The 15,558-nt window shown below is 55.4% G+C and overlaps 1 protein-coding gene across 8 annotated transcripts in view; it reads left to right on the top strand.

The window, feature by feature from the left end:
* ATP2B4 (ATPase plasma membrane Ca2+ transporting 4) overlaps nt 1–15,558 on the top strand; it is a 54,114-nt gene that overhangs the window by 33,429 nt on the left and 5,127 nt on the right. For 4 of the 8 annotated variants that reach the window (XM_029999947.2, XM_029999944.2, XM_029999946.2 and 1 more), the window contains 13 exons: nt 44–205; nt 327–541; nt 633–875; nt 996–1,237; nt 1,551–1,785; nt 2,966–3,145; nt 3,428–3,515; nt 3,662–3,768; nt 5,445–5,636; nt 5,740–5,953; nt 6,398–6,609; nt 6,974–7,081; nt 7,459–7,641. In XM_029999947.2, coding sequence (XP_029855807.1) covers nt 44–205; nt 327–541; nt 633–875; nt 996–1,237; nt 1,551–1,785; nt 2,966–3,145; nt 3,428–3,515; nt 3,662–3,768; nt 5,445–5,636; nt 5,740–5,953; nt 6,398–6,609; nt 6,974–7,081; nt 7,459–7,641 — 2,381 coding nt within the window. Of the gene's footprint in view, nt 1–43; nt 206–326; nt 542–632; nt 876–995; nt 1,238–1,550; nt 1,786–2,965; nt 3,146–3,427; nt 3,516–3,661; nt 3,769–5,444; nt 5,637–5,739; nt 5,954–6,397; nt 6,610–6,973; nt 7,082–7,458; nt 7,642–10,037; nt 10,231–12,638; nt 15,528–15,558 lie in introns of those variants that run through there. The other 4 variants (XM_029999949.2, XM_029999948.2, XM_029999951.2 and 1 more) reach the window with 3 other exon arrangements.

Raw genomic sequence — 15,558 nt, 5'->3', positions numbered from 1 at the left:
TCTCCTATTCACACGTGGTGTCTTATTTTGCCCTGGGCTGTAGCTAAAACTCAGGATGGTGTGGCCTTAGAGATCCAGCCCCTGAAGAGCCAGGAAGGGGTGGAAAATGAGGAGAAGGAGAAGAAGAAGGTGAAGGTGCCCAAGAAGGAGAAGTCTGTGCTGCAAGGGAAGCTGACGCGCCTGGCGGTCCAGATCGGGAAGGCGGGTGAGTGGCGGTGGCCTGGCACAAGCTGTCACCCCAGAGCTCTCGCTGGAAGGGGCATGGTGAGAAGGGGCTGTCCCCTTCCCCTGCGTCCCCTCACCTGCCACTCTGCCTCTTCCCCCAGGGCTGATCATGTCGGCCATCACGGTCATCATCTTGGTGCTGTACTTTGTGATCGACACGTTTGGGGTGCAGGGGCGGCCCTGGCTGGCGGAGTGCACCCCCATTTACATCCAATACTTTGTCAAGTTCTTCATCATCGGTGTCACCGTGTTGGTGGTGGCTGTGCCCGAAGGGCTTCCGCTGGCAGTCACCATCTCCCTGGCCTACTCTGTGAAGGTGAGACCACGATACAGCAGGGTCGCTGGGGGCTTGATGGGGAAATTCAGGCTTTTGGCTCTGACCTTCCTGGTCACGGTGCCTGTTGCAGAAAATGATGAAGGACAACAACCTTGTGAGACACTTGGATGCGTGTGAGACCATGGGCAATGCCACCGCCATCTGTTCGGACAAGACGGGCACGCTTACCATGAACCGCATGACTGTGGTGCAGGCCTACGTGGGGGACACCCACTACCGCCAGATCCCTGACCCCGAAGCCATCCTGCCCAAGATCTTGGACCTCATAGTCAACGGTGTCGCCATCAACTCTGCCTACACGTCCAAGATCCTGGTGAGTTGGAGAACCACAACCTCATGTCTTCTGGCCTTCCCAGCGTTGGCCATCCCTGCAGCTCCCACCCTACCATACTGAGGTTTGGCATTGCTTTTTCTTTCCCTCCTTCCCCTCCAGCCACCTGAGAAGGAAGGGGGGCTACCCCGGCAAGTGGGGAACAAGACCGAGTGTGCCCTGCTTGGTTTTGTGCTGGACCTGAAGCAGGATTACCAAGCTGTGCGGAACGAGGTGCCAGAGGAGAAGCTCTACAAGGTCTACACCTTCAACTCCGTCCGCAAGTCGATGAGCACGGTGCTGAAGAATGGCAATGGCGGCTTCCGCATGTACAGCAAGGGAGCTTCCGAGATCATCCTCCGCAAGTAACTGTCCTCCCTCGCTGTGCCGGTCCTCTCCCTATCGCACGGGCTTTAGGCTCTCAATACACCGTGGAGCTGTTTTGGGGGGCCGAGGGGTGAAGGGTGCCCAGCCGCTGTGAAGTGGGGAGGTGACTATCAGGAGGTGCTGTCATGCAAAGTGTTTAACTCTTTTAGGGTGGCTTTGGTAAAGCTGTAGGGAGGTGTGGGTAAGAGGGATGCCCCTGTTTTGCAGATGGGGAACCTGGGTGAGGAGATAGCTGAGCCAGCAGTGCGTGCCACTGCCGGTCTCCCTCACCCTCCATCCTGGTCCTGTTAGGTGCACCAGGATCCTGGACAAGAATGGTGACCCCCGGGTGTTCAAGGTGAAGGACCGGGATGAGATGGTGAAGAAGGTGATAGAGCCCATGGCCTGCCACGGGCTGCGGACCATCTGCCTGGCTTTCCGTGACTTCCCTGCTGACGCTGAGCCGGACTGGGACAGCGAGAACGAGATCCTGTCTGACCTGACCTGCATCGCTGTGGTTGGGATAGAGGACCCTGTGCGGCCAGAGGTACAGAACCCCAGCTCTGCCTTGGCTATCCTCCACCCCAGCCCTGTTGCTGGGCCAGGAGCCCCTTTCCCTGTTGCTCAGGACTACAAGCCCCTTATGAAAGCACGAGCACCTCCTCTGCATCCATCTCTGAAGTGCCCCACGCTACCAGCTCTCTGCTGCTGGCATTTTTCTCCCATACCTGGACAAAATGACCTGGTGGCAGAGTGTTTCCACCCAAACATTCCCCCCAACTGCTCTGTGCGCAAGCCAGACTGGTTCTACATGTAGTTGAAAGGTGCATGGTGACACCACGTAGGGGTGACAAAGGGGTGTTGGAGAGGGACAGGGCTGATCTAGCTCGTTCCTCCCTCGCAGCTTGCTGCCCCGCTCTGCCTCTGCCATGGGGGTGACGGGCAGGCAGCTGGGCTAATGCAATAAGCCCTCCAAAACCTGCCTCTTGATTACATTTTGGAGCTTGCCCCTGCGCTTCTGCCTTGCTTGCATCTTTCCTGATTAGATGTTCAAGTATCTGGGTTTGGGAATTGCATTACAGATGCCCTGTCTGCACCGGCTCTGGAGGCCATTGATTCAATTTGCTAATTTCTCACTAATATCCTCTTCCCCCACCGCTCCGTAATAGATAAACCCATTAGTGCAGCAACGTGCTGCCGGAGCAGTGCGGGGGGGTGGATGAAATGCCCCCATTTTGATGGATCGCCTGGCCATGCCTCGGTGCCCAGCACCGTGGCATGATGGGGAGAAGGCAGTGAGGTTGCCTTCCTCTTGGGGCAAGGGCTGGAAGATCTCGTGCTGTCTGTGCTGGAGAAGCTGCTCCAGACATGCACGCAAGTCTGGCTGGAGCCACAGCGAGGACAGGAGGCTGTGGTGCCCGCGCAGCCGGCAGCAAGAAGGGGCAGGCATCCTCTCTGGTCCCTGCTGGCTTCCCCCTGCACCCCAGGGATAAATGACTGGGCTGCTCCTTGCCGGGGCGGGGGGGACTTTTCAGTTCAGCATCTCATCCCTAGTGTGAGCACTGAGCTGAGCTGTGGGTGGATACAGGTTCCTGACCTCACCAGGGCCCTTTCTAGATCCTTTTAGGGAGGATGGGAGAGGAGCTGCTTGACTCCCAGGATAGCCAGTGCCAAACCTAAGCGCCTTGCCTGCCTGCCCCCCCCCCAACTCTGTCCTTGTCCCCCAGGTGCCAGACGCCATCCTGAAGTGCCAGCGTGCGGGGATCACTGTCCGGATGGTGACGGGGGACAACATCAACACCGCCCGTGCTATTGCCACCAAGTGTGGCATCCTGCTGCCAGGGGAGGACTTCTTGTGCCTGGAGGGGAAGGAGTTCAACCGCCGCATCCGCAACGAGAAGGGGGAGGTGGGAGAGCAGCCCTGGGTCCTGCTCTGCAGCGGGTGTGGGTGGCCTCTCCAACAGCCCCAGCAGCGTAAGGTGCTGAATCCCACTGGGTTTTCCTCCTCTCCTTGGATAAACGCAGCTGGTCCTGCTGCTTGCCGGGATCCTGAGCCAGTGCAGCCACAGGGGTGTCCGGGTGCTTGGAGGCGAAGGCGCTGTCCTGTCCCACTTGGGGTTTGCTCTCCGGTGGGGCAGAAGGTTTCTGGGGGGGTCCCTTCCCTTTCACACATGTGCTTTGTCCTGCAGGTAGAACAGGAGCAGCTGGATAAGATCTGGCCCAAGCTGCGTGTGCTGGCCCGCTCCTCTCCGACAGATAAGCACACGCTCGTGAAAGGTGAGCGCCTGCCAGCTCCCCCAGCTGCTATCTCTCACCAAAGTGTCTCTTTCTGCTCTGCCCGGGTGCTTCTGCAGCATAATCCGTGCTGGGAGCCTGCCCTTGGGGAGGGCTTATTTTCTCTGAACTGCTTGTCTCCATTTCAGGAATTATCGACAGCACTGTTGGTGACCAGAGGCAGGTGGTGGCCGTGACTGGGGACGGGACCAACGATGGCCCGGCTTTGAAGAAAGCCGACGTTGGGTTTGCCATGGTATGGATGGGCGGTGGGTTTTCCCTGGGGGTGGCCTTCACTCTCTGGGATGAGAAACTAAATGGCACACGCTTGGTTGTTCTCAACACTGAAATTATTTCTGGACTGGTGAAACTCTTTTCCAAATCTACAGGATGGCTTAAAAAGAAAAAAGAAACTTTCTTTGGAGGTTTGATTTAATTCTCATGAACTTTATAGGACTGTTAGCAAAAGATTGATGGGAAGCAATCCTCTGAGAGCCTGGCTTAGGGCTGGGCTCCTCTGTCCCACCTGCAGGGACCATGTCAAGCTGAAGGTGATGCAGCACTTGCAGAGCACCCAGAGCAGGGACCTGCCTGGCCCCAGTTTCTGCGCTGTGGGGTCCAGGAGAGCTGTGGGAATGCAGTAACTCGGTGTGACTTGGTTTACCCCTGCAGTTCTTCACCCAGGCTCATAATGGGCAGCCCAGGCTCCAAGCGTGGTGCTGGCACTGACCTGGGGAGTTTATTTATGGTGAAGAACTCTTATCTCCTGGTTTGCTGCTTTTCTTTGCCCTGTCTGAAAGCAGGAGGAAAATAAACCTGTTGGTTTTAACAGGTTTCCTGTGAATTGTTTAAGTTTAGGTACGTGAGCAGGAGCCAGCTGCTGGGTGGGGCCTTATGAGCCCATGTAGGGAGCTTTGAGCAAATGAGAAATTTTGGGGGAGTAGGGGTTTTTAGGAAGGTGTTAGACATCCAAGTGCAATTCTGGAGCCTTTGGGACAAACAGCAGAAGGTAGTCTGTCTTCTCTTGGGGACTGTACAGTGGGGCTCCCTGCCCCCATGTGCAGGATCAGACCCTGGCCAGGCACGGGGCTTCACTGCGGGGTCGGCACCGGGGCTGCGCTGCCCTTGGATCTCCAGAGAGTGGGGAGCAAACAGCACATGCGATAGCTCTGTCCAGCTGCCTCCGAAGCTCATGCTCAGCAACAGCTGGAGGATTCCCGTCTGAGATGGGTCTTGCAAATCTCAAGAGAGCTTCTCCGGGAAAGCACCATGGAACCAGCTGGTTTCGGGCTTTGCTGCAGCGCATTTAATTACTGCAAAGCGAGCGCCTCTGTGTGCCGGCGGTGAGAAACGCAGCGAGCCCAGCTCCTGGGGAGCAAACTGCATCTTTTTGAGATGCTGCAGGTGACTTTTGGGAGGCTGTGGGCAGCCCTGCTTGCTGTGGGGCTGCCGTCCAGCCCGGACAGGGCAGAAGGCACCAGGAGGGTGCCAGGACTGCAGGCTGTTGAGCTCTCTCTCTCTCATTTTGGGGGTCCAACCCTCACTTGCAGCAGAGATGCCTAGACAGGGATGCCCGTGTTCCCTGGCATAAGGAGGAAGCCGTGCTTATAAGCTGTTTTCCAGCTTTGCTGCGCTGTGGCCCCTGTCTGGGGCACGCACAGCGACAGGCTGTTAAGCTGCGCTGACTTGGAGTCCCGCTCTGGAGCCGAGCTGGTGTCTGTCCTTGAAGGCTTTGCTGCTTTGGAGCCTCTCTTGGGCACATCGGCACAGCTGCAGCAGGACTCGCTGTCAAATGCAGGACCGGCACCAGCTCCTCTGGCTCCAGTGGATTTTTCTCCCGGGACCGTTTCCGGGAAGAAGCGGAACCAGGCAGCCAGCAAGCGTGGACCTTGCTCCGTGACTCACCCCGTTGCTTTCTCCCTGGTCCTCAAGGGCATCGCAGGGACGGACGTGGCCAAGGAGGCGTCCGACATCATCCTGACGGACGACAACTTCTCCAGCATCGTCAAGGCAGTGATGTGGGGCCGCAACGTCTACGACAGCATCTCCAAATTCCTCCAGTTCCAGCTGACCGTCAACGTGGTGGCCGTGGTGGTGGCCTTCACCGGGGCCTGCATCACCCAGGTATGGGGCTGCTGGGCTCAGCAGGAGGGCTGAGGCTCCTGTGAAACAAGGAGTGAAGAGAAGGCGGTTTTGGTGGTGTGACGTGTTCTCCCTCCCTCTGCAGGACTCCCCGCTGAAGGCCGTGCAGATGCTGTGGGTCAACCTCATCATGGACACCTTCGCCTCGTTGGCGCTGGCCACCGAGCCGCCCACGGAGGCCCTGCTGCTGCGCAAGCCCTACGGCCGCAACAAGCCCCTCATCTCCCGCACCATGCTGAAGAACATCCTCGGGCACGCGGTGTACCAGCTAACTATCATTTTCACGCTGCTTTTTGCGGGTGAGCTTTGAGGCTCCAAGAAATGGCAGGGGGAAAAGGAAAGGGGCAGAGTCCGAGCCCTGCCTCGCAAGCCACCTTTCCTCACCAGTGTTGGGGACACTTGTTCTCAGCTGTCACTTGGTGACCTCACGTTGGCCAGGACAGAGCTTATTTAATAATGGATTGGAAGCAGAGGAGTGATAAGGAGAGGATTTTTTGCTCTAGAGCTTGCTGGGTGCAGAGACAGTTTTAGCCAGGGAAGCAGCTTTTCAACATTTTTAAGGAAATAAGGGTGCAGTGGGGCTAACATGGGGGACTGCAGCTGGGTCAAGGGATCTTCAGCAAGAGCCTGGGATCCTAATTCCACCTGCAGTGGTGTGGAGCAGAAGTAAGGAGCAGGATCTAATCTTCTCCTCTTTTCCATGCCCTTCCCCATCCCCTCCCCAAAAACCCTTGTCTGCTTAGGGGAGAAGTTTTTTGACATCGACAGTGGCCGAAACGCCCCGCTCCACTCCCCGCCCACTGAGCACTACACCATTGTCTTCAACACCTTTGTCATGATGCAGTTATTCAATGAGATCAATGCACGCAAGATCCACGGGGAGAGGAATGTCTTCGAGTCCATCTACCGCAACCCTATCTTCTGCACGGTGGTTCTGGGGACATTTGCAGCTCAGGTGAAGCTGCGGGAATAAGATGGTGGGGCTGGGAGGGGACCATGCCACAGGCAGGACCTGTGTCTGCTGCAGTCACTGCCCACAGCTCTGTTCTGTCCTCTTATTCTCCTCCAGCAGCTTCTTGGTGACACAAAACCTCTGAATATTGGGGTCTAGAGTGTGTTGGGAGATGCCAGGGCTGGCCAGGCAATGTGGCTCTGGTGTCCTGTAAAATTAGTAGCCTAGATGTGAGGTCCTTTCTCCTCTCATGATCCCAAGGGGGGAGGAAAAGACGTGTGGCCCTAGGGGACCTTTTCATCCCGTGACTGTGCCATGCAGCCCTTGCAGCTCCCCAGTGTGTGACTCGTTCTCTCCTGTGCTGTAGATCATCATTGTGGAGTTTGGTGGGAAGCCGTTCAGCTGCTCCGGGCTCACCCTGAGCCAGTGGTTCTGGTGTATTTTTATCGGAGTGGGAGAGCTCCTCTGGGGCCAGGTAAGAACCAGTCTGAAAAATGTATCATGTGCCTCCATGCCCCAGTGTGCTCGCAGCCCAGCCTGCCTCTCCCTTCCTGCTGCCTCGCTGCCCTTGTTCTCCCCAGTATTTATTCAAGGAAGCTTTGGAAGGGCACCCCCTTCAAAAGTACCAAGCCAGCAGTGAGGAGAGGAGGTTGCTAATCTACTCCTCATTCCCACCCTGCTCGCAGTGGGGCACATCCAGTGGTGGCATGTCTCAGCTGCCTCCTGACATCTCTCAGCTGAGTCCCTAGCAGCTCACTGCAGGAATGCTCCCTCTTGGTCAAGGCTGGCGGTGGGCTCCGTGCTGCCAGAGCCTGCAGGCTAAGGAGCTGCTCTCTCCCTGCCTCTCCCCAGCTGATCTGCACTGTCCCAACCAGCCACCTGAAGTTCCTGAAAGAAGCTGGGCATGGCATCACCAAGGAGGAGATCCCAGAGGAGGAACTGCCTGAAGATGTGGATGAGATCGACCATGCTGAAATGGAGCTGCGGCGCGGGCAGATCCTGTGGTTCAGGGGTCTCAACAGGATACAGACGCAGGTACTGTGGGGCAGTGGGTACTGTGGGGCTCTTCCTTCTCTCTCTCTTTCTTTCTCTTTCTTTCTCTCCAGGGGCTCTGTCTGGAAAGAGGTGACGGCTGCTGCTCGGAGGATGCCATCACCTCCTGGGCTAGACTTCTCCCACCACCTGTGCCTTTCTGGGTCTGCCCTGGTTGGGGAACCAGGACAGCCTGGCTTTTGGGGACAGCTCAGGGTGGGGGGAGGCACTGTTCTGTTCTGATGCAGAGCACGGTGTCCTGCAGCCTGAGGCCAAGCTGATCTGCAGGAGGCTGGATGCACTGCTGATGGGCACCTTGTGCAGCAGAGGGTGCTCGGAAGCTGCAGGGGGGCCATGGAGCCGCTCGGGCTCTTACTGAGTTGTGCAGCAAATAGGTCAGCATTGAAGCTGCTCTTGGTCATTGCTGGGATGCCGCTCCCAGTGGGGAATGTGCCCAGGAGGGGTCTGCCTGCATGAGACCCTCTCCAGTCTTGCTCCTCTGCTGCTCTCTGTCCTTCCTGATGGCCCTTTGGCCAAGGGCTCTTGCCACCCCTCCCTGCCGGCTCTCCAGGCTCCTCGCCTGGAGTTCTCGGCCCCACAGCACAGAAGGGGAGGAGAATCTACCTGTTAATACGATTTTCACATCAGCTGTTTCTCCCTGACTCGTTTTTTCCTGAAAGGGTGTTTTGTTTTTTTTTCTCCCCCCAGACTGCTGGCTGGGCAGGGCAGGGAGAGCTCCCTGCAGAGAATTCACTCCCCCTTGTCTTTCCTTGAGGCCTGGGCAGAGCTGCCCCATGGAAGAAAGCTGTAGGTCCCCAGTGGCCCCTGGCATTCAGGGCTGCTGCATTACCTTTCGTCCCTCCTCCTCTGGGTCTCTGACAAATGGACATAACCAAAATGGCCCAGACACAGGGACTGGAGTGAGCACAACAGCCATGTTGTGCCATGTTAACTTTGCTTCTCCTCTGTGAGATGTTGCCTTGATAGTTTCAAGGCGAGGTTCTGCCTGGATTCCCTGCCCGTTGAGAGTGGTGAGGGGCAGCCGGGCTCTTCTGGGGCCCCAGAGCAGCGCTGGTCGCTGGCGCTGCTGCGGGGGGGCTGAGCTGCCAGCTCGGTCTGGTTCATTCACATGAAAGATGTGCTGGGAGCCCAGGGCTGTTTCGGATGCGGTCCAGATGTGTCGGAGGTCTGGTAGGTATGGACGGCTGTAGTACCAGTGGCCAGGCGCACTGCTGGGGCTGAGCCTGGAGCCTCTGAGGTATCTCCCTGCAGCCGTGGTGGACCTGGGCTGAAACGAGCTCTTGCTCTTGCAGCATAAATGCTCCTGGACACTGGCATGTCCTGGAGTCTCTTTACCAACTCCTTTCCTGGCTGTGGTGCCCTGTGCATCAAGCAGAGCAGCCGGCAGGTCCAACTCGAGCGTCTTGAGGCTTCTGTCCGACTCGTGTCTTAAGCGAGAGCACGGGGCTCTTCCCCGCAGGCCAGCCTGGTGTGCTGGGGAAGAGTCCCTCTGTGGAGGGAGATCAAACTGGGGAAGGAGCAAAGCAGTGTGTAAAATACCTCCAGGGTGAGCTAGAGCTGCACAAGGGTCTGGAGGAGGTGTCCCTTCCTGAGGAGCTGTGCGGCCAAGGTGGGCAAGCCGGGGTGGTACAGGGCTGTGCGCTCTGCCGGCGGGCTGGCTGGCACGGTGCTGGGGACAGGCCAGCTGCAAAGTGTCTGGGAAGCCACGCTGGCACCTGGATGCTGCTCGGTGCACATCCACAGAGCAACTGTGGCCCACCACCAAGGGTGCTTCCTTGCTGCATCCCTGCCCGCCCCTACCAGCTCTGCTTCTGAGCCCTGTGCAGAGCCCTGAGCTTGGGAGAGAGGCTGAAATATCTTCCAGCATGGCCGGCTGCCATGGGAGCTGTGGGCACATGGTGCGTCCCAGGATTCAGCCCCCGAGGTGTACGTCCCGTGGGGCTGAGGGACCAGAAGCCCTTTCCCAGTGCAGTTTTCTGGACCACCAGCTGCCAGCTCGCACCTCTGCCCACCCTCTCTCTTTCTCTACTCCTCCTGCAGATTGTCGGGATAACCTAAGGTGTTTCCTCTATCGCTCCCTCCCACCGCAGTCTCTTTCTTGGTGGTGGGATAAACCCTGCCCCTCTCGCACCTGCGAGAGTGGGGCAGGGTCTGGAAGCCGACCTCTCCTCTGCTCCCAGAAACACCAGCTGAACCCGGTGTGGGTTTACGGGAGAGTGGGGTGGGGGGGCTCTCTCCTCCCTCCTCCCCACCTCTCTGCCCTCCTTCTTCCTTCCTGTCCGTGTGTGTCTGCCCAACCTCCCTGCTCCCCTCCATCCCTGACCCCTCTCCCTGTCTCTGGCCGGGGCAACGCTATCTCACTCTCTGGTTCTTTGCAGATGGACGTAGTTTACACATTCCAGACCGGCGCCTCCTCTTTGCAGGGAGCCCTCAGGAGACAGCCTTCCATCGTGAGCCAGCACCACGATGTAAAAAATGTTTCTAGCCCAACCCATGTAGCTCTTTCCTCCGTCAATTCCACTCCCACCACTTCTGCTGTTGCTGCTGCTGCTGCATCTCCTCCTGCGGGCAGTGAGTGATAGTCTATTACAATGCATGACTTCTAATAACCACAGAGAGCACCTGCACCAACCTAACCCAGCCTGTTCTCTCTCCCTCTAAACCTTAACTCGCACCCTGATTTCCAAAATGAAGGATGGGGCGGGAAAGCGTTTAAAAAAAATTAGGTTTTATGCTGTTCCATCTTTAACAAGTTTACAATACTTTCTGGTCCTTCCCCCTGCCCCCCCCCCTTCCTTGTTGCTTCCTACATTTTTACCTCTTCTCCTCCTTTGCAGGACTGATGTATGAGTCCACCCTCCTGAGGGGTGCAAAAATTGGCAGTTCTTGTTAAAAGAACTGTGTTCATAAGCAACTAAAAGCATTGCTGTGAAAAGGGCATGCTGTGCCCAAAAGCCGCCGTTTCTTTCCGATGCGGCCCTGCTCAGCCCCAGGATGCCCCAGGCAGGCAGGGATGGGCAGAGGCGTTGCTTTACCAAAGCTGTAAATCTGTTTTGGAGGCAGAGTGGCCACTCGGACCTTCCCACAGCGGTTAGTGTGCTACTGGGATCGGCTGAGCTGCCAGTAATGGGTTGCCTGTGTGCTCTCTGCCTCTTGCAGGCATGTGAGAAGGGCTGTTTGCTCCTGCCTTGGTTGGGAGGCTGGACGGTGCGTGAGAGCAGCCGGTTACCATGGCTCAGCTGGCCGGTGGTGACGCATCGGAGCTGCTCGGAGCCGCTCACCTGCAGCTCAGCCTGCTGTTTCAGAGCTGGCTTGTAAGCAAGCAGCCTGTCCTGTCCCGCCTGTGAACTTGCATGCCGTGCGAGACAGAGCTGAGCGAGCCCGTGCACTTAAGCGTGCTCTTTGCTGCCCTGGAGCTCTGCAGGGACGGCACAGGGCTCTGCTGGTCCCTCGTTGTAGCCGGAGCATCGCTGCCCAGTTGCAGCGGTTCATCGGTGCCCGGCTTGTTCTGCACATGCTGGTTCTCAGTGTATGCAGAGACAGGCGACTCTCTGCATGCAAACAGAGATGGAAAACATGGCCCTGCTGAATATCAGTGGCAAAGCTGGATCCTGTATCTAACTGTGGGTTTCCAGACCAAAGAAAAGCCCTCTCTGGTGCAGTGCCCCTCTCTGTGTTCATTGTGAGCTGCGTATGCTGGCTTGTGAGCACGTGAGTGTGAATTCTCTCTGCAGGGCTGTGCCAGGCTATGAGTAGGTAGTGTATCTTTCCTGGATAATTGGCTTTTTTTATTGCACAGTCATTTTCTGTGTTCTCCTCTTATTAAAGAAATACCCTTGGTGACTTTTTGAATAGCTTTCAGTCTCCACTGTTTATGCACTGTGGGAGAGAAGAGAGAATTTCTGATAATCTTGTTTTCTCTCTATTTAGCTGTCACTGATGCTTGAATTTTATTTTGTTTAACCCCAGTGTTTCTGAAGCAGCGCAGCTGCATTCTGTTCCCGACTGCATCTGTGCACCACCAAGACTTTCTAATCGGAAGAAAACCTGTTTAGAGGGGTCTCAGGGTAGTGGGTTTGGGTGGACAAGACCAAAATGCAGGGTTTTTTTGCAGTCTGTGGATGAATGTTCTCCCTGATTTGCAGCAAGGGAATAGATAACTTGGATAGCTTGCACCCTTCCAGGCAGCAAACAACTTTACCAGAAGCTAACCCAGGTCGCTAAGTCTTCCCTCTGTTTTCTGCCTAGGCTTCTCTCTATTTCCCTCTGCTGCTTCCCTTCCCTCTCTCTCAAAGCTCCAGTTCCTTCCATACAGATTAATGGTGTCCCTCTGTTTTCCACTGCACTTCTGTGGGATGAGTTCTCCAGGGCTGGACCTTGGCAGCCCCGCCTGCTGTGCCCCTGTTTGGGTGATGGAGGAGAGGGAGGTCTCAGGAATGACCCTCAAGACATGGTTTGCAGAGCTGAGTGGGTCTGCCTTGGGGGTTTTGCCATGGTTTGAGGGAGCTGGGCAAAGCAAACCAAGGGTCAGTGGTGGAGCTGATGCTGGTTTCATGCAGAAGGTGTAATTTCCGTCTCCATGTGAGCAGTGGGGTTTGCCCAGCACATTGTGGTGCTGCAGTGATGGTGTGAAATGAGAATAAATTCTAAGCTTGGAGTTTATGCAGGTTGCAAAGGTTTCAGGTGGAGAGGAGGTGTGAGCCTGACCATGGGCAGGGAGGGAGGTGGGCTTTCAGCTTGGTTGAGGAGGATTTAATTTTTGCTTTTACTGCCTGGCTCATTCAAAACACATTTCCTTGCTGTTAAGTTCCTTTGACAAGGGAACAGCTGAATTAATTTCACAGCAGTTGCTGACAGAGATGGTTAAATCAAAGTAAGAAAATCTGAGGAAAGCTGCAGCAGAAGTATATTGGTGGAGCTGAAGGCAGCAATGTGGTAGATAGGGTCTGGGCTCACCAATGCCTGTGGTGGTAGGGCAGGGAGGGCTTCTGTGGAGCTACTCCTTCCTCTGAGCCTGTACTAGACTGACCACCTAGTTGCTTTGGCAGTCACCTAGGCTCTTGTTAGCTTGTTTGGGTTGGTTATACTTGGTTTAGTTGGTTTTGTACACTGTATTTTAGGGGTCAGTGCTTGCAGTTGCTGTTCTCAAGATGTTGATGGTGTGACAGATTATCAGTCTTGGTAGAAGGTGGCCTGCTTGGGTCTCGCTTGTCCTGTGCATTCACACTAAACACTGAATTTATCCAGGATCTTACCGTGGTCATTAGTGCAGCAAACATAGCTCTGAATTTCTGGTCCCAGCTACATAAATTTTCCATTTTTGCAGGCCAGCTGGTACACCAGCATCGTGGCGGGGGTACCTGGCCCACGCCCATCCCCTCATGAGTGTCTGTCATCCAGCTCACATGTGCGTGCCGGTCTGTGTGTGTGTGCAAGAGCTGGCTTGTTTGTTTCTAGCTGGGATGTGCTGAGCCTGTGCCAGGGGGATGCCACGTTGCTGCCCCATGTGGTGCAGCACCATCTTACTGAGCCAGATGGAGAGCAGACACAGAAGGGCATCCCTTGTGAGAGGGGAACCCTGGAACATCTTGCAGGTAAAATCTCCAGGGTTCCAGGCACGAGACTCTTCTCTGAGTAAGTTCTCTTGTCTGGTTTTGTGAGTGCTGTTTGTGCTGAGACCAAAGATCCCTACGAGGCTCTCGCTGGCTGTGCTGGTTGGTGACTTCCCTCCTAGTCTGCCCGTGTACCAGACCGAGGTGGACAGTTTAACCCAGCTCATCTCACCAGGAAGAGGGGTGTCATCTCTGTTCACCCACCAGATCTGCAGCCCATTCGCAAAGAAGTGGCAGAACATACTTGTATCTTTATTTGCCTCATCAGCTTGCAGGGGGATATCTGAATCATTCTCCCTCCAGCAGCTCTGCATGTTCTCTGCTCCCTCAGCCGGCAGCTGAGTGACGGGGAGGCTCTCCAGGGTGTAGCATAGGGGTGCTGTGGAGAAGCACCCCTTTTGTGGGGTCTGTGGATCTCCTCCCTTTTGTGCCCCAGCTTCAGGGGCAAGAGACAGAGCAGGACGACTGGCACTGCTACAAGGAGGTGTTACCAACTTTCCCGCCGTGCCTAGCATTGCTGAACAAAGTCTCATGGTGGTCTGGAGGAATTTCGTTCAGAGAGGAGGAGTTGAGCAGATCTCCTGGTCCCAAATGAACTCTGCTTAACAGAGCAAAGACTTCCATTGCTTCCATAAAACATGTGAGACCTTGTATGAGATGCTTGGTCCCTGCTGACAACTTTTGTCCGTAGCTTTCTCCTCTATAAAGGGAGGAAATGGCCCAGTTCCCAGCTGACTGGCAGGGTGCCATGAGCCAGGAGAGTGCTGGTGTGACCTGCTGCAGCAGGATGGGGGGACCTCTGGAGAGAGGCAAGCTGCTGGCTCTGGCCTGAAAGAGTCAGCAGGGAGAGCATCGGTGTAAGACACACTGGAGCAACTCGAGGGATGCTTTGGAGGGCGCTGTGTGGTGGGTAGCTCTCGGCTTTGCAGGAAAAGGCAAAGCCATGTGTGTGATTTCACCTGGTCCTCTAAGACTTGGGAGACCTTCAGCTGCTCGGTTTGTTGGCTCTGCTTCAAAAGCCCACATATTGCATCGCTCTCCTTCAGTTTATGCCTTTTGACATCTTTCGAGTGATTATAGCTCTGAGTCATCCGCGAGAGCTGGAGTGCTCTGCCGCACCCGAGGTGCACATATTGGTTGTCTCGTGCATGCCAGCATCTGCACTGGGGTGGAGAGATCTGCAGCCCCACGGCGCTGCCGCCTCCTGCCCCTTCCTTCATTTGCTGGATCTGATGCTTGTCACCCATCCAACCCAACAGCGGTGACTTGGCTGCAAGGGAGGGCAAGAGCTGGAAAGGTTCAAGGCTGGATTTCCAGAGGAACTGGAGGGAGCAGTGAATCTACTGCTAGCCACCATCCAGGCTTGTTTCCAGACCTCTCCCTTCCAGTGCAATGGAGGTAGCAGAGTCATACCCCGGTTGTCCAAACCGGCCTTTGGATCTGCTTGTAACACACTGAGCCTGGCTTTTGGTGGTACTGACAGCCTGTGGGTTTCACAGGAGCGGTGTGTGGCTGAGCTTTCTAGCAAAGTTTGAGATTGTTTTTCATGCAGAGCATCCAAAAGAATAGCTGCCTTTGGAAAATGCTGGGTCTTCTTCAGCACATCAGTGTAGGGAAGGATCCAGAGGTCCAGCCCGGGATCCAGGTGGCAGCCATGTGGGGAAACTCGCACAGATCTGGCTTCCTTCTTGCATGTTTAGCTGGGTCCGGTTTTACTGGTCATGGCATCACTTGGACCTACTGCTTCACATGGGCCTGAAAAGTTTGTGACACCTTTTTAAAGCCCATTCCTTTCCATAGGTCTAAAAATGAAATAGAACACACACATTGCTCCCACAGTAGAGTTTTTTGCCTTGAAGTGAACCCGCTGTTTGTCTAACCCACCTCTTTTTTGAGTTGTACTTCCACTTTTTTGTCCTTGTTTATACACACAGATACGCGTGCGCACACATAATGACAACTAATGTGTTTTGGCTTCCATTCATTTGAAGTGATCTGTTTTTTTGAGTTTTTTTGTGTCTTTTCTTGCAGCTTCTGAAGTCGCCCCGTAGTTGGTTGATTCCCTATTACACACCTAGTGCCTGAGTCTGATCCATGTTGGCCCTCCTAGTTCACCATAGATACCTCATTTTGACTTAGCTGTCTGTTCAGTGGCGGTGACTGTTGTTGTGCTTTTTGTTTTATTGTGTCTTTATTATTTATTTTTACTTTCTCCTGGGAGCTCTGGCCTCTCGTATCTGCTACTAACCCCTCTTTTGTTTATCCCCCATGCTCCTCGCCTCCTGGC

The sequence above is a fragment of the Aquila chrysaetos genome, chromosome 24, assembly GCF_900496995.4.
Source record: "Aquila chrysaetos chrysaetos chromosome 24, bAquChr1.4, whole genome shotgun sequence".
In the NCBI taxonomy this organism is placed as follows: Eukaryota; Metazoa; Chordata; class Aves; order Accipitriformes; family Accipitridae; genus Aquila; species Aquila chrysaetos.
This window is presented reverse-complemented; position numbering and strand designations above follow the sequence as displayed.